The sequence below is a fragment of the Carcharhinus amblyrhynchos genome, chromosome 26, assembly GCF_965287045.1.
Source record: "Carcharhinus amblyrhynchos chromosome 26, sCarAmb.v2.hapA, whole genome shotgun sequence".
NCBI classification, from domain to species: Eukaryota; Metazoa; Chordata; class Chondrichthyes; order Carcharhiniformes; family Carcharhinidae; genus Carcharhinus; species Carcharhinus amblyrhynchos.
Genome location: NC_137349.1, coordinates 5,523,701 through 5,537,875, shown reverse-complemented (window position 1 = coordinate 5,537,875; position 14,175 = coordinate 5,523,701). Strand labels below are relative to the sequence as shown.

Sequence of the window (14,175 nt, the reverse complement as noted above, 5' to 3'; positions counted from 1 at the left end):
AGAAAACTACCTCTTGACTCAATGCTGTCAAACGGACTCAAATTTGGACAGTTCAGCTTTCCATTCGGAACTAAGTTCACCACTACATGGTTTATGCCATTCTTCAACCTATCCTTTTCAAAAACTGGTATTAAACCTCAAGTTAAAGATGCGTTACTGTCCCCCTCAAAACAGGCAATTAAATCAATTGGATCTTCCATTTTGATGAGAGATCTGTGCCCATCCCACACTTTGCCCCTTTTTACCCACCCAAAGGTCAGTTTAAAACAGAGGCTTTGCAAAAGGCGATGAAAATGTCCTTAATGCACAGATCACTGCAGCTTTAGTCTATCAGCGGAGATGAAATAAAGTGGAAGAAAATGGTGGCAGAACAGGGAGGGAAGAAGAAGTTAGAACAAGACAATTATTTAGTGTTGCTCTACCAATTGAACTTATTGACATAGTAACAAGAAACATGCTGCCTTAAAGGAACAATATCCACAACAGATTCCAGAAAACAGGCTCAAACACATGTGACTTACTTGTTGGTCGGACATATACTTTTAACTTTAAGCAGGGTTTCCCAACAATATTAGGGTGAGGAGAAGCTGGAAAAAACACAATGAAACGTGGTTAGTGTTTCTCACAACTGCATCAAGCAATAAAGATTCCTGACTTTTTGCACTGTATGGAGATTGGCACTTCATTCTAACACTGCAAATATGCTGCATTGCTGGTTATAGAATCATAGAATTCCCATAGTGCAGAAGAGGCTGTTCGGCCCATCGAGATCCCATAGCACTGTTCATTATAGAGCCAATTTTTTTTTTATTCATCCGTGGGACACGGGCATTGCTGGCTGTCCATCCCTAGTTGCCCTTGCAGGGCAGCTGAGAGTCAACCACATTGCTGGAGTCACATGTAGGCCAGAACAGGTAAGGACGGCAGATTTCCTTCCCTAAAGGGCATTAGTGAACCAGATGGGCTTTTCCGACAATCGACAATTGTTTCATGGTCATCAGTCGATTCTTAATTCCAGATTTTTTTTTTATTGACTTCAAATTCCACTATCTGCTGTGGTGGGATTCGGACCCAGGTCACCAGAATGTTAGTTGAGTTTCGGGGTTAATAGTCCACGGATAATATCACTCAGCTATCACCATTATAGAGCCCATAGTGCCATTCATTATCGAGCCCATTGCTCTAGTCATTATAAAGCCCATAGTATGATTCATCATAGACATTATTGCTGGAATTTTACTGCTGCGCATGCACGAGGCTCGTAAGATCCCGCCCAAGGCCAAAGGAGAATGCCGTTCTGCAAGCTTCGCCCGCCCCGATGTTGGGGCAGGTGTGCTGCTAAAATTCCAGCCTGTTGAATGGAGTGTGTCCTTGCCAACGTTTAATCTTTGACCAAATGCTGGCCATTTTGCACAGAGTTGTTTATGGAATTGGGCTGTTGACAAAATGGCTGCCTATAAAACAACACTTGCGAATCGATTGCGTGCCATAGAGTCAGAGAGGTTTACAGTATGGAAACAGGCCATTCGGCCCAACTTGTCCATGCCTCCCTTTTTTTGTAAACCCCTAAGTTAATCCCAATTGCCCGCATTTGGCCCATATCCCTCTATACCCATCGTACCCATGTAACTGTCTAAATGCTTTTTAAAAGACAAAATTGTACCCGCCTGCACTACTATCTCTGGCAGTTTGTTCCAGACACTCACCACCCTCTGTGAAAAAATTGCCCCTCTGGTTACTTTTGTATCTCTCCCCTCTCACCTTAAATCTATGCCCTCTACTTTTGGACTCCTCTACCTTTGGGAAAAGATATTGACTATCTATCTTGCTTATGAACCCTCATTATTTTATAGATCTCTATAAGGTCACCCCTCAGCCTTCTACGCTCCAGAGGAAAAAGTCCCAGTCTGTCCAGCATCTCCTTATAACTCAAACCATCAAGTTTCGGTAGCCTTCTGGTACATTTCTTCTGCACCCTTTCTAGTTTAATAATATCCTTTCCATAATAGAGTGACCAGAACTGTACACAGCTTTGCAAGTGTGGCCTTACCAATGTCTTGTCCAACTTCAAAATATATCTCAACTCCTGTATTCAACTCCCAAATCACCTTGTGAAGTGATTTCAGGTGTTTTGTGGGTGGAAATTTCTTCTGCAGCCCATCACAGGGATCATTAGTGGGTCAGGGCGTTGACCTTGGAGTGGAAAGTTCTGGTCTTGGGGCGAGCGTGGCTGGAAAATCCTGCCCTTGAACTTCATGCAATGAAATCCTTTCAATAGGAAGATTAATTCACTGAAGTTCATGCTTACTGGTCGTGGCATTTGCTTTTTGTGTCCACCTTCTAACTTGATGGATCAGTCTAAACATCCCTGAGGGAATAGGCAAATTTTTGCTGATATCTATTCAAAGTTGAGTTGACAAAAATTTCCATTTATGTCCTCGGGTCCTATTTTCTTGTCTTACTTTGAAGCAATAATCTGGGTTTACCTTCCCTATACCATTTAATATTTTATATAATTTGATGAGACATTCAACAGAACATCTCTTTTCAGAATAATTGCTTTAATAATAGAACCATTGAAATATCTGCTACTAAAGACTGGAGATGCAAGGGTAATTGGTTATATTTATTAAATATTTAATGTTCTAAATTACCCATTTTATAATTCCGCTGGAATAGCTTCAAATAAAGAAACATTTATCAATTTTCTCCTCTCCTGAAGGTCATGCCACAGTTGCAGGATACAGACAGTCCACAGGAGCTGTTCCCAGTGCCCAGTGTGTGCACAGACGGAGAATGCTGACCAGCTGTGAGGAGCATCACAGATTTGTACGTGATCATTCACAAACATTCTCCAGTACGGATTGCTGACTTACTGACGAGGAATTGAAATTCTGACTAACTCCTTGTCCTAAATCACTGACGCAGGGATTTAAAACTGACTTTTGTGCCTTGAGTTATTTCAACACTCGGTTGGGATGGTGTGGGGTGGTGGGGGGTGGGGGCATCATTACAGAGTCATAGAGGTATACAGCACAGCGTGTGCACTGGCCAAAGACAAACCATCGACTATTTAGGGCAGCACGGTGGCACAATGGTGAGCACTGTTGCCTCACAGCACCAGGGGCCCGCGTTAGATTCGCGGCTTGGGTCACTGTCTGTGCGGACTCTGCACATTCTCCCCATGTCTGTGAGGGTTCCCTCTGGGTGCTCCGGTTTCCCCCCACAGTCAGCAAAATGTGTCAGTTAGGTGTATCAGACACAGTAAATTCTCTCTCATTGTCCCCGAACAGGCGCCGGAGTGTGGCAACTAGGGGATTTTCACAGTAACTTCATTGCAGTGTTAATCTAAGGCTACTTGTGACACTGAAAACTAAATAAATAAATGAATATTCCCATTTCCTAGCACTTGGCCCATAGCCTTACCTGCCTCAACATCGCAAGTGCGCATCTAAATATTTCTTCCATGTTATGAAGGCCTCTGCTTCTACCACCCTTTCAGGCAATGAGTCCAGACTCCTACCAGCCTTCTTCCTCCTTCCAGTTGGACAGATTTTCCCTCACATCCCCTCTAAACCTCCTGCCCCGCAACTTAAATCCATGCCCCCCTGATCATTGTTCCCTTTATCAAGGAGGGAATTTTTTTCCGTCTACCCACGCCCCTCAATTTTATGAATCTCAATCCTGTCCCTCCTCAGTCTCTGCTCCATGGAAAACAACCCCAGCCTATCCAGCCTATCTCTTCATAACTAAAACTCTTCAGCCCAGGCTACATCCTGGTGAATCCCCTCTTTGCAGTGGTATCACATCCCTCCTATAAAGTGGATTCCAGAACTGCACACAGCTGGTTAGGGTGCATTGACCTAAACAGGCGCCAAAGTGTGGTGACTAGGGGAATTTCACAGTAACTTCATTGCAATGTTAATGTAAGCCTCGCTTATGACTAATAAATAAACTTTAATAGCAACAAGAGCTCATTTTAAGTGGAAATAGAAAATTCATGCCTTGCTACACTCACCCACTACCAGAGCAGGAATGTTTTTCCCTTGACATTCCTGAGATTGCTGCCAGATTGAATAACAGCGTAGAGGTTACACTATTGGCTTAGTAACAAGAGGCCTGGATTTGTACTTCTGGGGCATTAAGTTCAAATCCCCCAGGGCAGCTGGAGATTTTAAATTCAATTCAGTCGCAAAGTCTTTTGATTTGATTTATTGTCACATGTATTAGCATACAGTGAAAAGTATTGTTTCTTGAGCGCTATAAAGACAAAGCATGCCGTTCATAGAGAAGGAAACGAGAGAGTGCAGAATGTTAAAGCATTGTTAGAGAGTTTGAAAGAATTAGAATAAAGCTTTAGAAGAACAGAACGAGAGTAAAAGATAGAATTAGAGGGTATGCTGGGTACAGCTTGCAAGCAGCCACCTCGCTCCGCCGCCATCTTGTACACCGTCTGGAATGAAAAACTAGTTATATGGTGTCCATTCCATTAGGGTGGCATGGTGGCACGGTGGTCAGCACTGCTGCCTCACTGCACCCAGGGACCCAGGTTCGATTCTGGCTTGGGTCACTCGTATTGTCCCCGTGTCTGCGTGGGTTTTCTCTGGATGCTCCGGTTTCCGCCCAGAATCCAAAAGATGTGCTGGTTAGGTGCACTGACCGAGCTCAATTCTCCCTCGGTGTACCTGAACTGGCATCTGGGTGTAGCGACTAGGGGATTTTCACAGTAACTTCATTGCAGTGTTAATGTAAGCCTACTTGTGACACTAATAGACTTCATAGACTTTAAGAAACCGACCTGCTTCACTCACATCCTTCCGAGGAGGAAATGTGCCTTTCAGAGCAGAGGTGGATAGATTTCTAGACACCGATGACATCAAAGGACGTGGGGGGCAGTGCGGGAAGCTGGTGTTGGGGTGGAAGGTCAGCCAATCGGATGGCAGAGCTGGTTCAAGAGGCCGATTGGCCTACTCCAATCATTTCTATTCCCTGTTGCCCTGTGAATTCCACTTACACTTTTACTAAAATTTGGGATTTTCCAATCCCGCCAGTCGCAGGAATGGTCACGATCCGAAAGGTATGAACTTCAGACCTGACCTTCACCAGTATTAGAGAGATTGCGCACCAGGCCTCCACATTTTTCTGACATGTCCCCAGTCAATCATAGGAATAGGAGCAGGCCATTCGGCCCATTGAACCTGCTCCACCATTCAATTTGATCACGGCTGATCTTCTATCTAAGTGCCACTTTACCCTACTATCTCCATCTCCCTTAATGTCATTGATCTCTGAAAATCTACCCATTTCTGTCACGAACATAGTCAACGACTGAGTCTCCACAGCCCTCTGGGTAAAGAATTCGGAAGATTCACCATCCTAAGTAAACTAAATTTCTCCTCATCTCAGTTTTAAATGGCTGACCCCTGACTCTGAGATTATGTCACTGGTTTTAGACTCACCAGCCAGGGGAAATGCCTTATCTACACCCACCTAGTCAAACCCTGTAAGGATTTTCAATGCAGTCACCCCTCAGACCAAGTTTCCTCAATGTTCTAGAGACAAAGGTTCTAATCCAATCAGGAGCAGGCATACCTTGCTGTAATAATGAAAGGCCTCGGAATATTGTGTGCAGTTTTGGTCTCCTTATCCGAGGAAGGATGTCCTTGCTATAGAGGAAGGCAGCAAAGGTTTACCAGGCTAATTCCTGGGATAACGACTGACGTATGAGGAAAGTTTGAGTCAGTTAGGATGGGTGGCACGGTGGCACAATGGTTAGCACTGCTGCCTCACAGCGCCAGGGTCCCGGGTTCAATTCCCAGTTTGGGTCGCTGCTTGTGTGGAATTTGTATATTCTCCTCATGTCTGCGTGCGTTTTCTCGGGGTGCTCCGGTTTCCTCCCACAGTCCAAAAATGTGCAGGTTCGGTTGATTGGTCATGCTAAATGCTCCATTGTGTCAGGGGGATTAACTAGGGTACATGTGTGGGGTTACAGGAATAGGGCCTGGGTGGGATTGTGATTGGTGCAGACTTGATGGGCTGAATGGCCTCCTTCTGCACTGTAGAGATTCTATGTAATCCATGTATTCACTGAAGTTCGGAAGCATAAGAGGGGATCTCATAGAAAAATATAAAATTCTAACAGGATGCAGGAAGGATGCTCCCAATGGTGGGGGTGTTCAGAACCAGGGGTCTCAGTTTAAGGATACAGGGTAAACCTTTTAGATGAGAGATGAGGAGGAATTTCTTCATCCAGAGAGTGGTGAGCTGCCACAGAAAGCAGTTGAGGCCAAACCATTCACCAAAATGTTGCTGCTGTTTATGCCGGTGAGATCTTACAGCCTTACCGACAGTGTACCCCAGCCGTGGGTTTCCCAGCAGCAAGGGGTGCATTTAACAAGAAACCCCATTGACAATGGCGGGACAATGAGATCCTGCTGCCAACAAGCAGTGTACCATCTCCTATCGCTGTGAAACATGCCGTGGAGAGGGAGAAAAACATGCCCCACATGTGCTTTCAAGAAGCAGTTGGATACAACTCTTGGGGCTAATGGGATCAAACGACTTGGGAGTAAGATGAGACCTGGTTATTGAGTTGGATGATCAGCCACGATCATAATGAATGGCAGAGTAGGCTCGAAGGGCTGAATGGCCTCCTCCTACTTATATTTTCTATGATTCTTTGTTCTCAAAAAGCCTTCTGAAAATCCAAATACACCACATCCACTGGTTTGCCTTTTATCAATGCTGCAGAGATATCCACAAAACTCTCCAACAAGTTTGTCAGAATGATTTCCCTTCCATAAATCCATGCTGACACTGCCCAATTGTATCATTTCTTTCAAAATGTCCAGTTATCACATCCATAATAATATATTTTCCTTACTACTGATGTCAGACTAACAGTTCTGCCATTGTCCGTTCTCACTCTTCCTCCCTTCTGAGATAGTAGGGTTACATTTGCTACTTCTGTTCTGCACAAATCCTTCCAAAGTCTAAAGAATTTGAAAAGATAGCCACCAATAGCCATCCACTGTAACTCCAGCTACCTCCTTCAACATTCTGAGATAAAGCTCATCTAATCCAGGGTTTATCAACCTTCAATCCAGTAACTTTTCAAGTATTATCTCTTTACCAGAACTAATTTCTTTTACTTCCTCAGTTTCACAAATCCCTTGGTTGCCTAGTATTTCTGGAAGGTTTTCTGTATTTAGATCCGTGAAGGCAAGCACAACGTAGCTGTTTAGTTTCTTCACCATTTCCTGATTCTCCTCCTTTCCCAGCCTGCAATGAGCTCACATTTGTCAAAGCTAATCTTCTCCTTTTCCCACGCCTAAAGAAACTTCTACAGTCTGCCGCTGAGATTGGCCGGGAGGGTAACAGCGAGGTTGAGTGTCTTGGGTTACAGGAAGATATAAATGAGATGGTCAGATGGGCGGATAAGTGGCAAATGGAATTTAATCCTGAAAAGCCTGAGGTGATACACTTTGGAAGGACTAATTCGACAAGGAAGTATACTGTGAAAGGTCTGGCACTGGGAAGTTCCAAAGAACAAAGGGATCTTGGCGTGTTTGTCCACCAGTCTGTGAAGGCGGAAAGGCAGGTTAATAGGGTGGTGAAAAAGGCATTTGGCACACTCACCTTTATCAATTGGGGCACAGATTACAAAATCATGTTAGAGTTGTATAGAACTTTGGTGAGGCCACAGCTAGCGTACTATGTGCAGTTCTAGTTGCTACATTATAGAAGGGGTGCGATTGCACTGGAAGGGGTGCAGAGGAGGTTCACCAGGATGTTGCCTGGGATGGGACACTTAAGTTATAAAGAGGGGTTGGATAGGCTTGGGTTGTTTCCTCTGGATCAGAGAAGATTGAGGGGACGATCTGATTGAGGTCTTCAACTTATTTCATTGACAATGGTTAATTTACCTTTCCCTTTTGGGTATTTGTGATTTAGAAGAATGTATATCTGTTGTAGACGGTGTAGTATTTCTTTAAAGACTAACTATTGCTTGTCCGCTGTCAAGTCTTTGAGTGCATTTTCCCAATTCACCATGGCATACCTTCGTCATAACTTTCTTTCTTCAGATTAAGACCCTAAGGGGGGATTGCCCCCCCTCCCATTAGCGAGATCTTCTGGTCCCAGTAAAGATGCCCAGCCTGTGGTGGGGTGAGGTGTGTGAGCCATGCAAAAGCCCAGAGACTTTGGTAGGCCTGGACGATCTCACCAATTCGCTGCATCAACCTGCTGTGCAGTGAGGGGCGGGGGAGTGGGGGAGAGGGGATTGGAAAATCCTGGCCCCACTTTCAAAATGAATGATTCTGCATTCAAACTTAATGTGCAATGCTATCATATTACAGTCACCATTATGGCCAATCCTGCCCCCCACAGTTCGAACAACAACAACGTGCATTTATATAGCACTTTAAGCATTGTAAAACATTTCAAGATGCTTTGCGGAAGCATTATCAAATGTGACGCCAGTTCACAAAAGGATATACTAGTCAGGTGAAAGAGCAGCATCTTAAACTGGCAGAGAGCTACAGAGTTTCGGGTGACACAATGGCACAGTGGTTAGCACTGCTGCCTCACAGTTTCAGGGACCTGAGTTCGATTCCTGGCTTGGGAATCTGTGTGAAATTTATATGTTCTCCCCTGTGCGTGGGTCCCCTCTGGGTGCCCCTGTTTCCTCCCACAGTCCAAAGATCCACGGGTTAGGTTGATTGGCCATGCTAAATTGTCCCTCAGCCTCCTGGGATGTGTAGATTAGAGAAGGGTAAATGTGTGGGGTTGTGGGGATAGGGTCTGGAGTGGGATTGTTGTCGGTGCAGACTCAATGAGCTAAACAGCCTCCTTTTGCACTATGGGGTTTCTATGATTCTTTTAAGTCTCGAATTGTAGAGTTTATTTGCCAATATTCTCGGTAAAAGTGGCAACAGGCAACATAGGCTCTCCCTCCAAACAGTGCGGACAGTATTAATGGTTTAAGAGAAGGAACAGAAGTGAGGCTGGTTGTATTTTTAGCTGCCGATTTTAAGTGACAACAGGAGCCCGTATAAAGGTCATGTAACAGTGACCTTGGAATCATCGAGATGAGACTTGACATGTTGCATTCACCGCACCGCAGTGTCATCACATGTGGCTGAAAAGGGGTTAAAGCATTTTGAAATTCTAAAAGGAGTTTGCCCAGATGTCAATCTCTGACTAAACCGTGTGCAGTGGACCTCAACAGCGAAAAAAAAGGAAAATGAACAAAGCATGGCCAGGGTGCGCTCACCCAGTGAGACGAGATGAATTTAGTTTTTGTCCTTCTTGTTCCTTTGTAGTCAGCTGGGATGTCTGTAAAAGCAGGTCTGATAGACACACTCTTTGTCCAGAGATAAGAGAGTCGCTCTGTCTGGCTCTGGGATACAGCAGTACAATGTAGCTGGATGGAAATTCAGGTTCATCTTACTGAACGAGGTCGAATGTCTTAAAGGTACAAGGCCTTCAGAGGATGTTCAATGTGAGCCACACATGGGCTGTCCACATCCGGACTTGTTCCACCATCACCAGGAGGACCTCCTTCTGTTCCCAGCTCAATATATCCGTGAAGCTCATTCTGTTTCCTCTTTTGACGAGAATGAGCAAGCGGGGAGGGGTCAAAGGTCATTATTCTTTCAAAGAAATGATGTTGATCTAAACTGGGTCGGTTCAAATTCATTTGACTCCTGTTTACATGGGGACACCCAGGAGTTGTACATAAAGGAAACGGATTGCATTAGCTCCGACAATGTTCATTTCCATAACGTCAGATTATATTCTTTAAAATAAAGCAGGCTGAAGTAAAGTTTATTTATTAGTCACAAGTAGGCTTACACTCACACTGTAATCAAGTTACTGTGAAAATCCCCTAGTTGCCACACTCCGGCTTCTGTTTGGGTACACTGAGGGAGAATTTAGCATGGCCAATGCACCTAACCAGCAAGTCTTTCAGACTATGGGAGGAAACCGGAGCACCCGGAGGAAACCCACGCAGACATAGGGAGAATGTGCAAACTCGACACAAATAATGGCCCAAGCTGAGAATCGAACCTGGGTCCCTGGCACTGTGAGGAAACAGTGCTAACCATTATGCCACCATGCCACCCCATTATTGCATCCATTACAATATCAGGACAAGTACTCTCACAATACCAGGTTAAAGTCCAACAGGTTTATTTGGTAGCACAAGCTTTCAGAGCACTGCCCCTTCATCAGGACTTACCTGCTTTATGTGCTGTCTGAGGCCAGAACTCTTCATTCACCTGACGAAGAGGGGAACCTCGAAAGCTTGTGAGTTTACTATCAAATAAGTCGGTTGGACTTAAACCTGGTGTTGTCAGACTTCTTACGGAGAGAATAAAGCCATCTAATCTGGATGAAGAGTCATGTAGACTCCCACATTCTGAAAGATGTGCTGGTTAGGTGCATTGACCCAAACAGGCGCCGGAGTGTGGCGACTAGAGGAATTTCACAGTAACTTCGTTGCAGTGTTAATGTAAGCATTACTTGTGACTAAAAGAATCAATAAACTTTAAACTAAATTCAAAATGTTGGTTCTGTTCTCTCCCCACAGATGGTGTCAGACCTGCTGCTGAGCATTTCCAGCATTTTATGTTTTTGTTTCAGATTCCAGCAACTGCAGTATTTTTCCTTTATCTTTTGACAGCGGTTACATGGTCATCAGTAGATTCTTAATTCCAGATTTTTGTTATTGAATTCAAATTCCACCATCTGCTGTAGTGGCATTCAAACCCGGGTCCCCAGAACATTAGCTGAGCTCGTGGATTAATAGTCTAGCGATAATATCATTAGGCCATCATCCCCCCTCAGCACAGAACAGCAACCAGTCCAGAGGTCCACCAGAGGCCATAATCAAACAAAGTCACTAATAAATCTGATAAGTAATTCAAGAGAAACCTCTCCAAGCGAAGAGTGGTGACAACATATTGTGGTCAGTTTTGGTTTCATTGCCCTGAGGAAGGACATACTTGCCTTGGAGAGAGTCTGAGGAAGGTTCACTATATGGATTCCAGGGATTTTCTTTTAGGGATGAGGGGATTGTTCAATGAGGAGAGACTAATTAGACTAGGCTACTATTCCATTGACTTTAAAAGAATCAGAGGTGATTATTAAAACATATATGAAATTCTTAAGGAGCTTGACGGATTGGAAACAGACTCAGCAACTTTTACAGATACACCATATAAAGCATTCTTTCTGATTGTATCACAGCTTGGTATGGCTCCTGCTCTGACCAAGACCTTAAGAAACTACAAAGGGTCATGAATGAAGCCCAGTTCATCACGCAAACCAGCCTCCCATCCATTGACACTGTCTACACTTCCCACTGCCTCGGCAAAGCAGCCAGCATAATCCCCCACTGGGAAAAAGATACAAAAGTTTGAGGTCATGTTCCAAACAACTCAAGAACAACTTCTTCCCTGCTGCCATCAGACTTTTGAATGCACCTACCTCGCATTAAGTTGATCTTTCTCTACATCCTAACTATGACTATAACACTACATTTTGCACTCTCTCCTCTCCTTCTCTATGAATGGTATGCTTTATATAGCATTCAAGAAATAACACGTTTCATTATATACTAATACATGTGATAATAATAAATCAAATCAAAAATCAAATCTTGGGAACACCACCAACAGGGAGTTTCCCTTCAAGCCACACACAGTCCTGTCTTGGCAATACATTGAATGTTGCTTCATTGCCACTGGTTCAAAACCCTGGAACTCTCTCCCTAACAGCACTATGGGTGTGCCGAGACCACATGGACTGCAGCAGTTCAAGAAGGCAGCTCATTACCATTTTCTCAAGGGCAATTAGAGATGGGCAATAAATGCTGGCCTGGCCAGCAACACATACCATCCACAATCTAATTTTTTAACATGTAGATGTTGGGTGGACATTTCCTTGGTTGACATGTCTAGGACTTGGGGGTCACAGTTTCAAAATAAGGGGTCGGCCAGTCAGGACTGAGATGAGGCAACAGATCTTCACTCAAAGAGTTATGAATCTTTGGAATTCTCTACCCCAGAGGGCTGTGGAGGTTCACTCTGGAACATATTCAAGACAGCGCGCAATAATTTTTCAACTAGAAACAAGGGATATGGAGATCGTAAGTTTATTTGTTAACGTCATGAGTAGGTTTACATTAACACTGTAACAAAGTTGCTTTGAAAATTCCTTAGGCGCCACACTCTGGTGCTTGTTCAGACACGCTGAAGCAAAATTTAGCACGTCAATGCTAAACTTGACCCAACAAATTAACTTAATCAGCATGTCTTTCGGACAGTGGGAGGAAACCAGAACACCCGGAGAAGACCCACGCACATACAGGGAAAACATACAGACTCTGTACAGACCATGACCAAGATGGGAATTGAACCTGGCTCCTGACGCTGTGAGGCAGCAGAGCTAACCACTGTGCCACCATGCTAAGGGAAGATGGAGTTCATTGAATCATAGAATCTCTTCAGTACAAGAAGAAGTCGTTTGGCACATCGAGCCTGCACCAACAACCCCACCCATTCCCTACCCTCGTAACCCCACATATTTACCCTGCTAATCCCCCTGACACTAAGGGGCAATTTAGCATGTCCAATCAACCTAAACTGCACATCTTTGGAGTCTGGGAGGAAACTGGATCATCCAAAGGAAACCCAGGTAGACATGGGGAGAACATGCAAACTCCACACAGCAGTTTACCCAAGGCTGGAATTGAACCCGGTTTCCTGGCGCTATGAGGGAGTAGCGCTAACCACTGGGCTACTGTACCACCTCAAAGTTGATACTGAAGATCAGCCATGATCTTACTAAACGGCAGAACAGACTTGAAGAGCTGAATTATCGATTTCTGCCCCCTTTTTCTGATGTTTCCGCATGAAGTGATTGAAGCAAATAGCACAGACGCATTTAAGAGGAAGTGCATGAGGGAGAAAGGAATAGAGTAAGAAAGGGTTAGATAAACTAATGTGAAAGGGGGGGGGTCACGTGGAGCATAAACACTGGCACAGATCTGTTGGGTCAAATGACTTATCTCTGCTGTTCCATTTGATTCACAATCTGTATCGTTCAGCACCAAGTTCAGGTTCATTCATATTGCCTTTAAATTTTGATTAATTTTCCCCAAAACACCGGAACAAATTTATATCAAAGATATTGACGCAAAATGAGATATTAAATAGCAGTTAACAAAGATTCATATAAAGTGTGCTTCTGCCAGCAGCTGTTATTTTATTACAAAGCACAGGAACATGTGTCAATAAAACATTTAAAATAGCGTTATCACTGGTAATGAATCTTTTATGCCAGATTGTTGCATATTTTTGTATATTAAGTTGCAGACGAACAATCCATTTGCCTCTTCAATACTTGGCCATTAACAACTCCATTGATGTGGGCTTAGTGGGGGGCGAATGGAGGAAGGAAAACCAAGGATGGGATTTGTAAACACACAAACCCTACGGTGCAGAAGGAGGCCATTCGGCCCATCGAGTCTGCACAGACCACAATCCCACCCAGGCCTTATCCCCATAACCCCGTGCATTTACCCTAGCAAGTCCCCCTGACACTAAGGGTCAATTTTGGCATGGCCAATCAGCCGAACCAGCACATTTTTGGACTGTGGGAGGAAACCGGAACACCTGGAGGAAACATGAGAAAAATGTGCAAACTCCATATGGACAGTCACCAAAGCCAAAAGTTGAACCCGGGTCCCTGGTGCTGTGAGACAGCAGTGCTAACTAGTGTGCCACCATGCCACCCCCAAAAGTATTGAGAGGACAAGAAACCAACAGAAGGTGATGAGATGATGCAGAATTCCCTCCGTAATTAAATGCCCTCCCCATTTCTTTAAGACTCTCCTTAAAACCCCCTTCTTTGGCCAAGCTTTTGGTCATCTGTCTTATCACCTTACGTGGCCTGATGTCAAATTTTGTCTGATGCTGCTCCTGTGAAGCACCTTGGGATGCTTTACTGCATTAAAATGCGCTATATAAATGCCAGTTGTTGTTGTGCTTGTTGATAGGATTTTGGGCAGGGTTAGCTGTGGTGCCGGCTCTGAGATCATGGGGAGAAACTGAAGCTTGCAGATCACAAAGGCAAAACCCATTCATTATAAACAGATTGTCACAAACA

The 14,175-nt window shown here is 44.3% G+C and overlaps 1 protein-coding gene across 2 annotated transcripts in view; it reads right to left on the bottom strand.

The window, feature by feature from the left end:
* The window catches only part of LOC145358517 (ephrin-A5-like), a 354,063-nt gene that overhangs the window by 16,197 nt on the left and 323,691 nt on the right, over positions 1 to 14,175 (bottom strand). For both annotated transcript variants that reach the window (XM_080212639.1, XM_080212640.1), the window contains exon 3: positions 522 to 587. In XM_080212639.1, the coding sequence (XP_080068765.1) occupies positions 522 to 587 (66 nt within the window). The remainder of the gene's footprint in view (positions 1 to 521; positions 588 to 14,175) is intronic.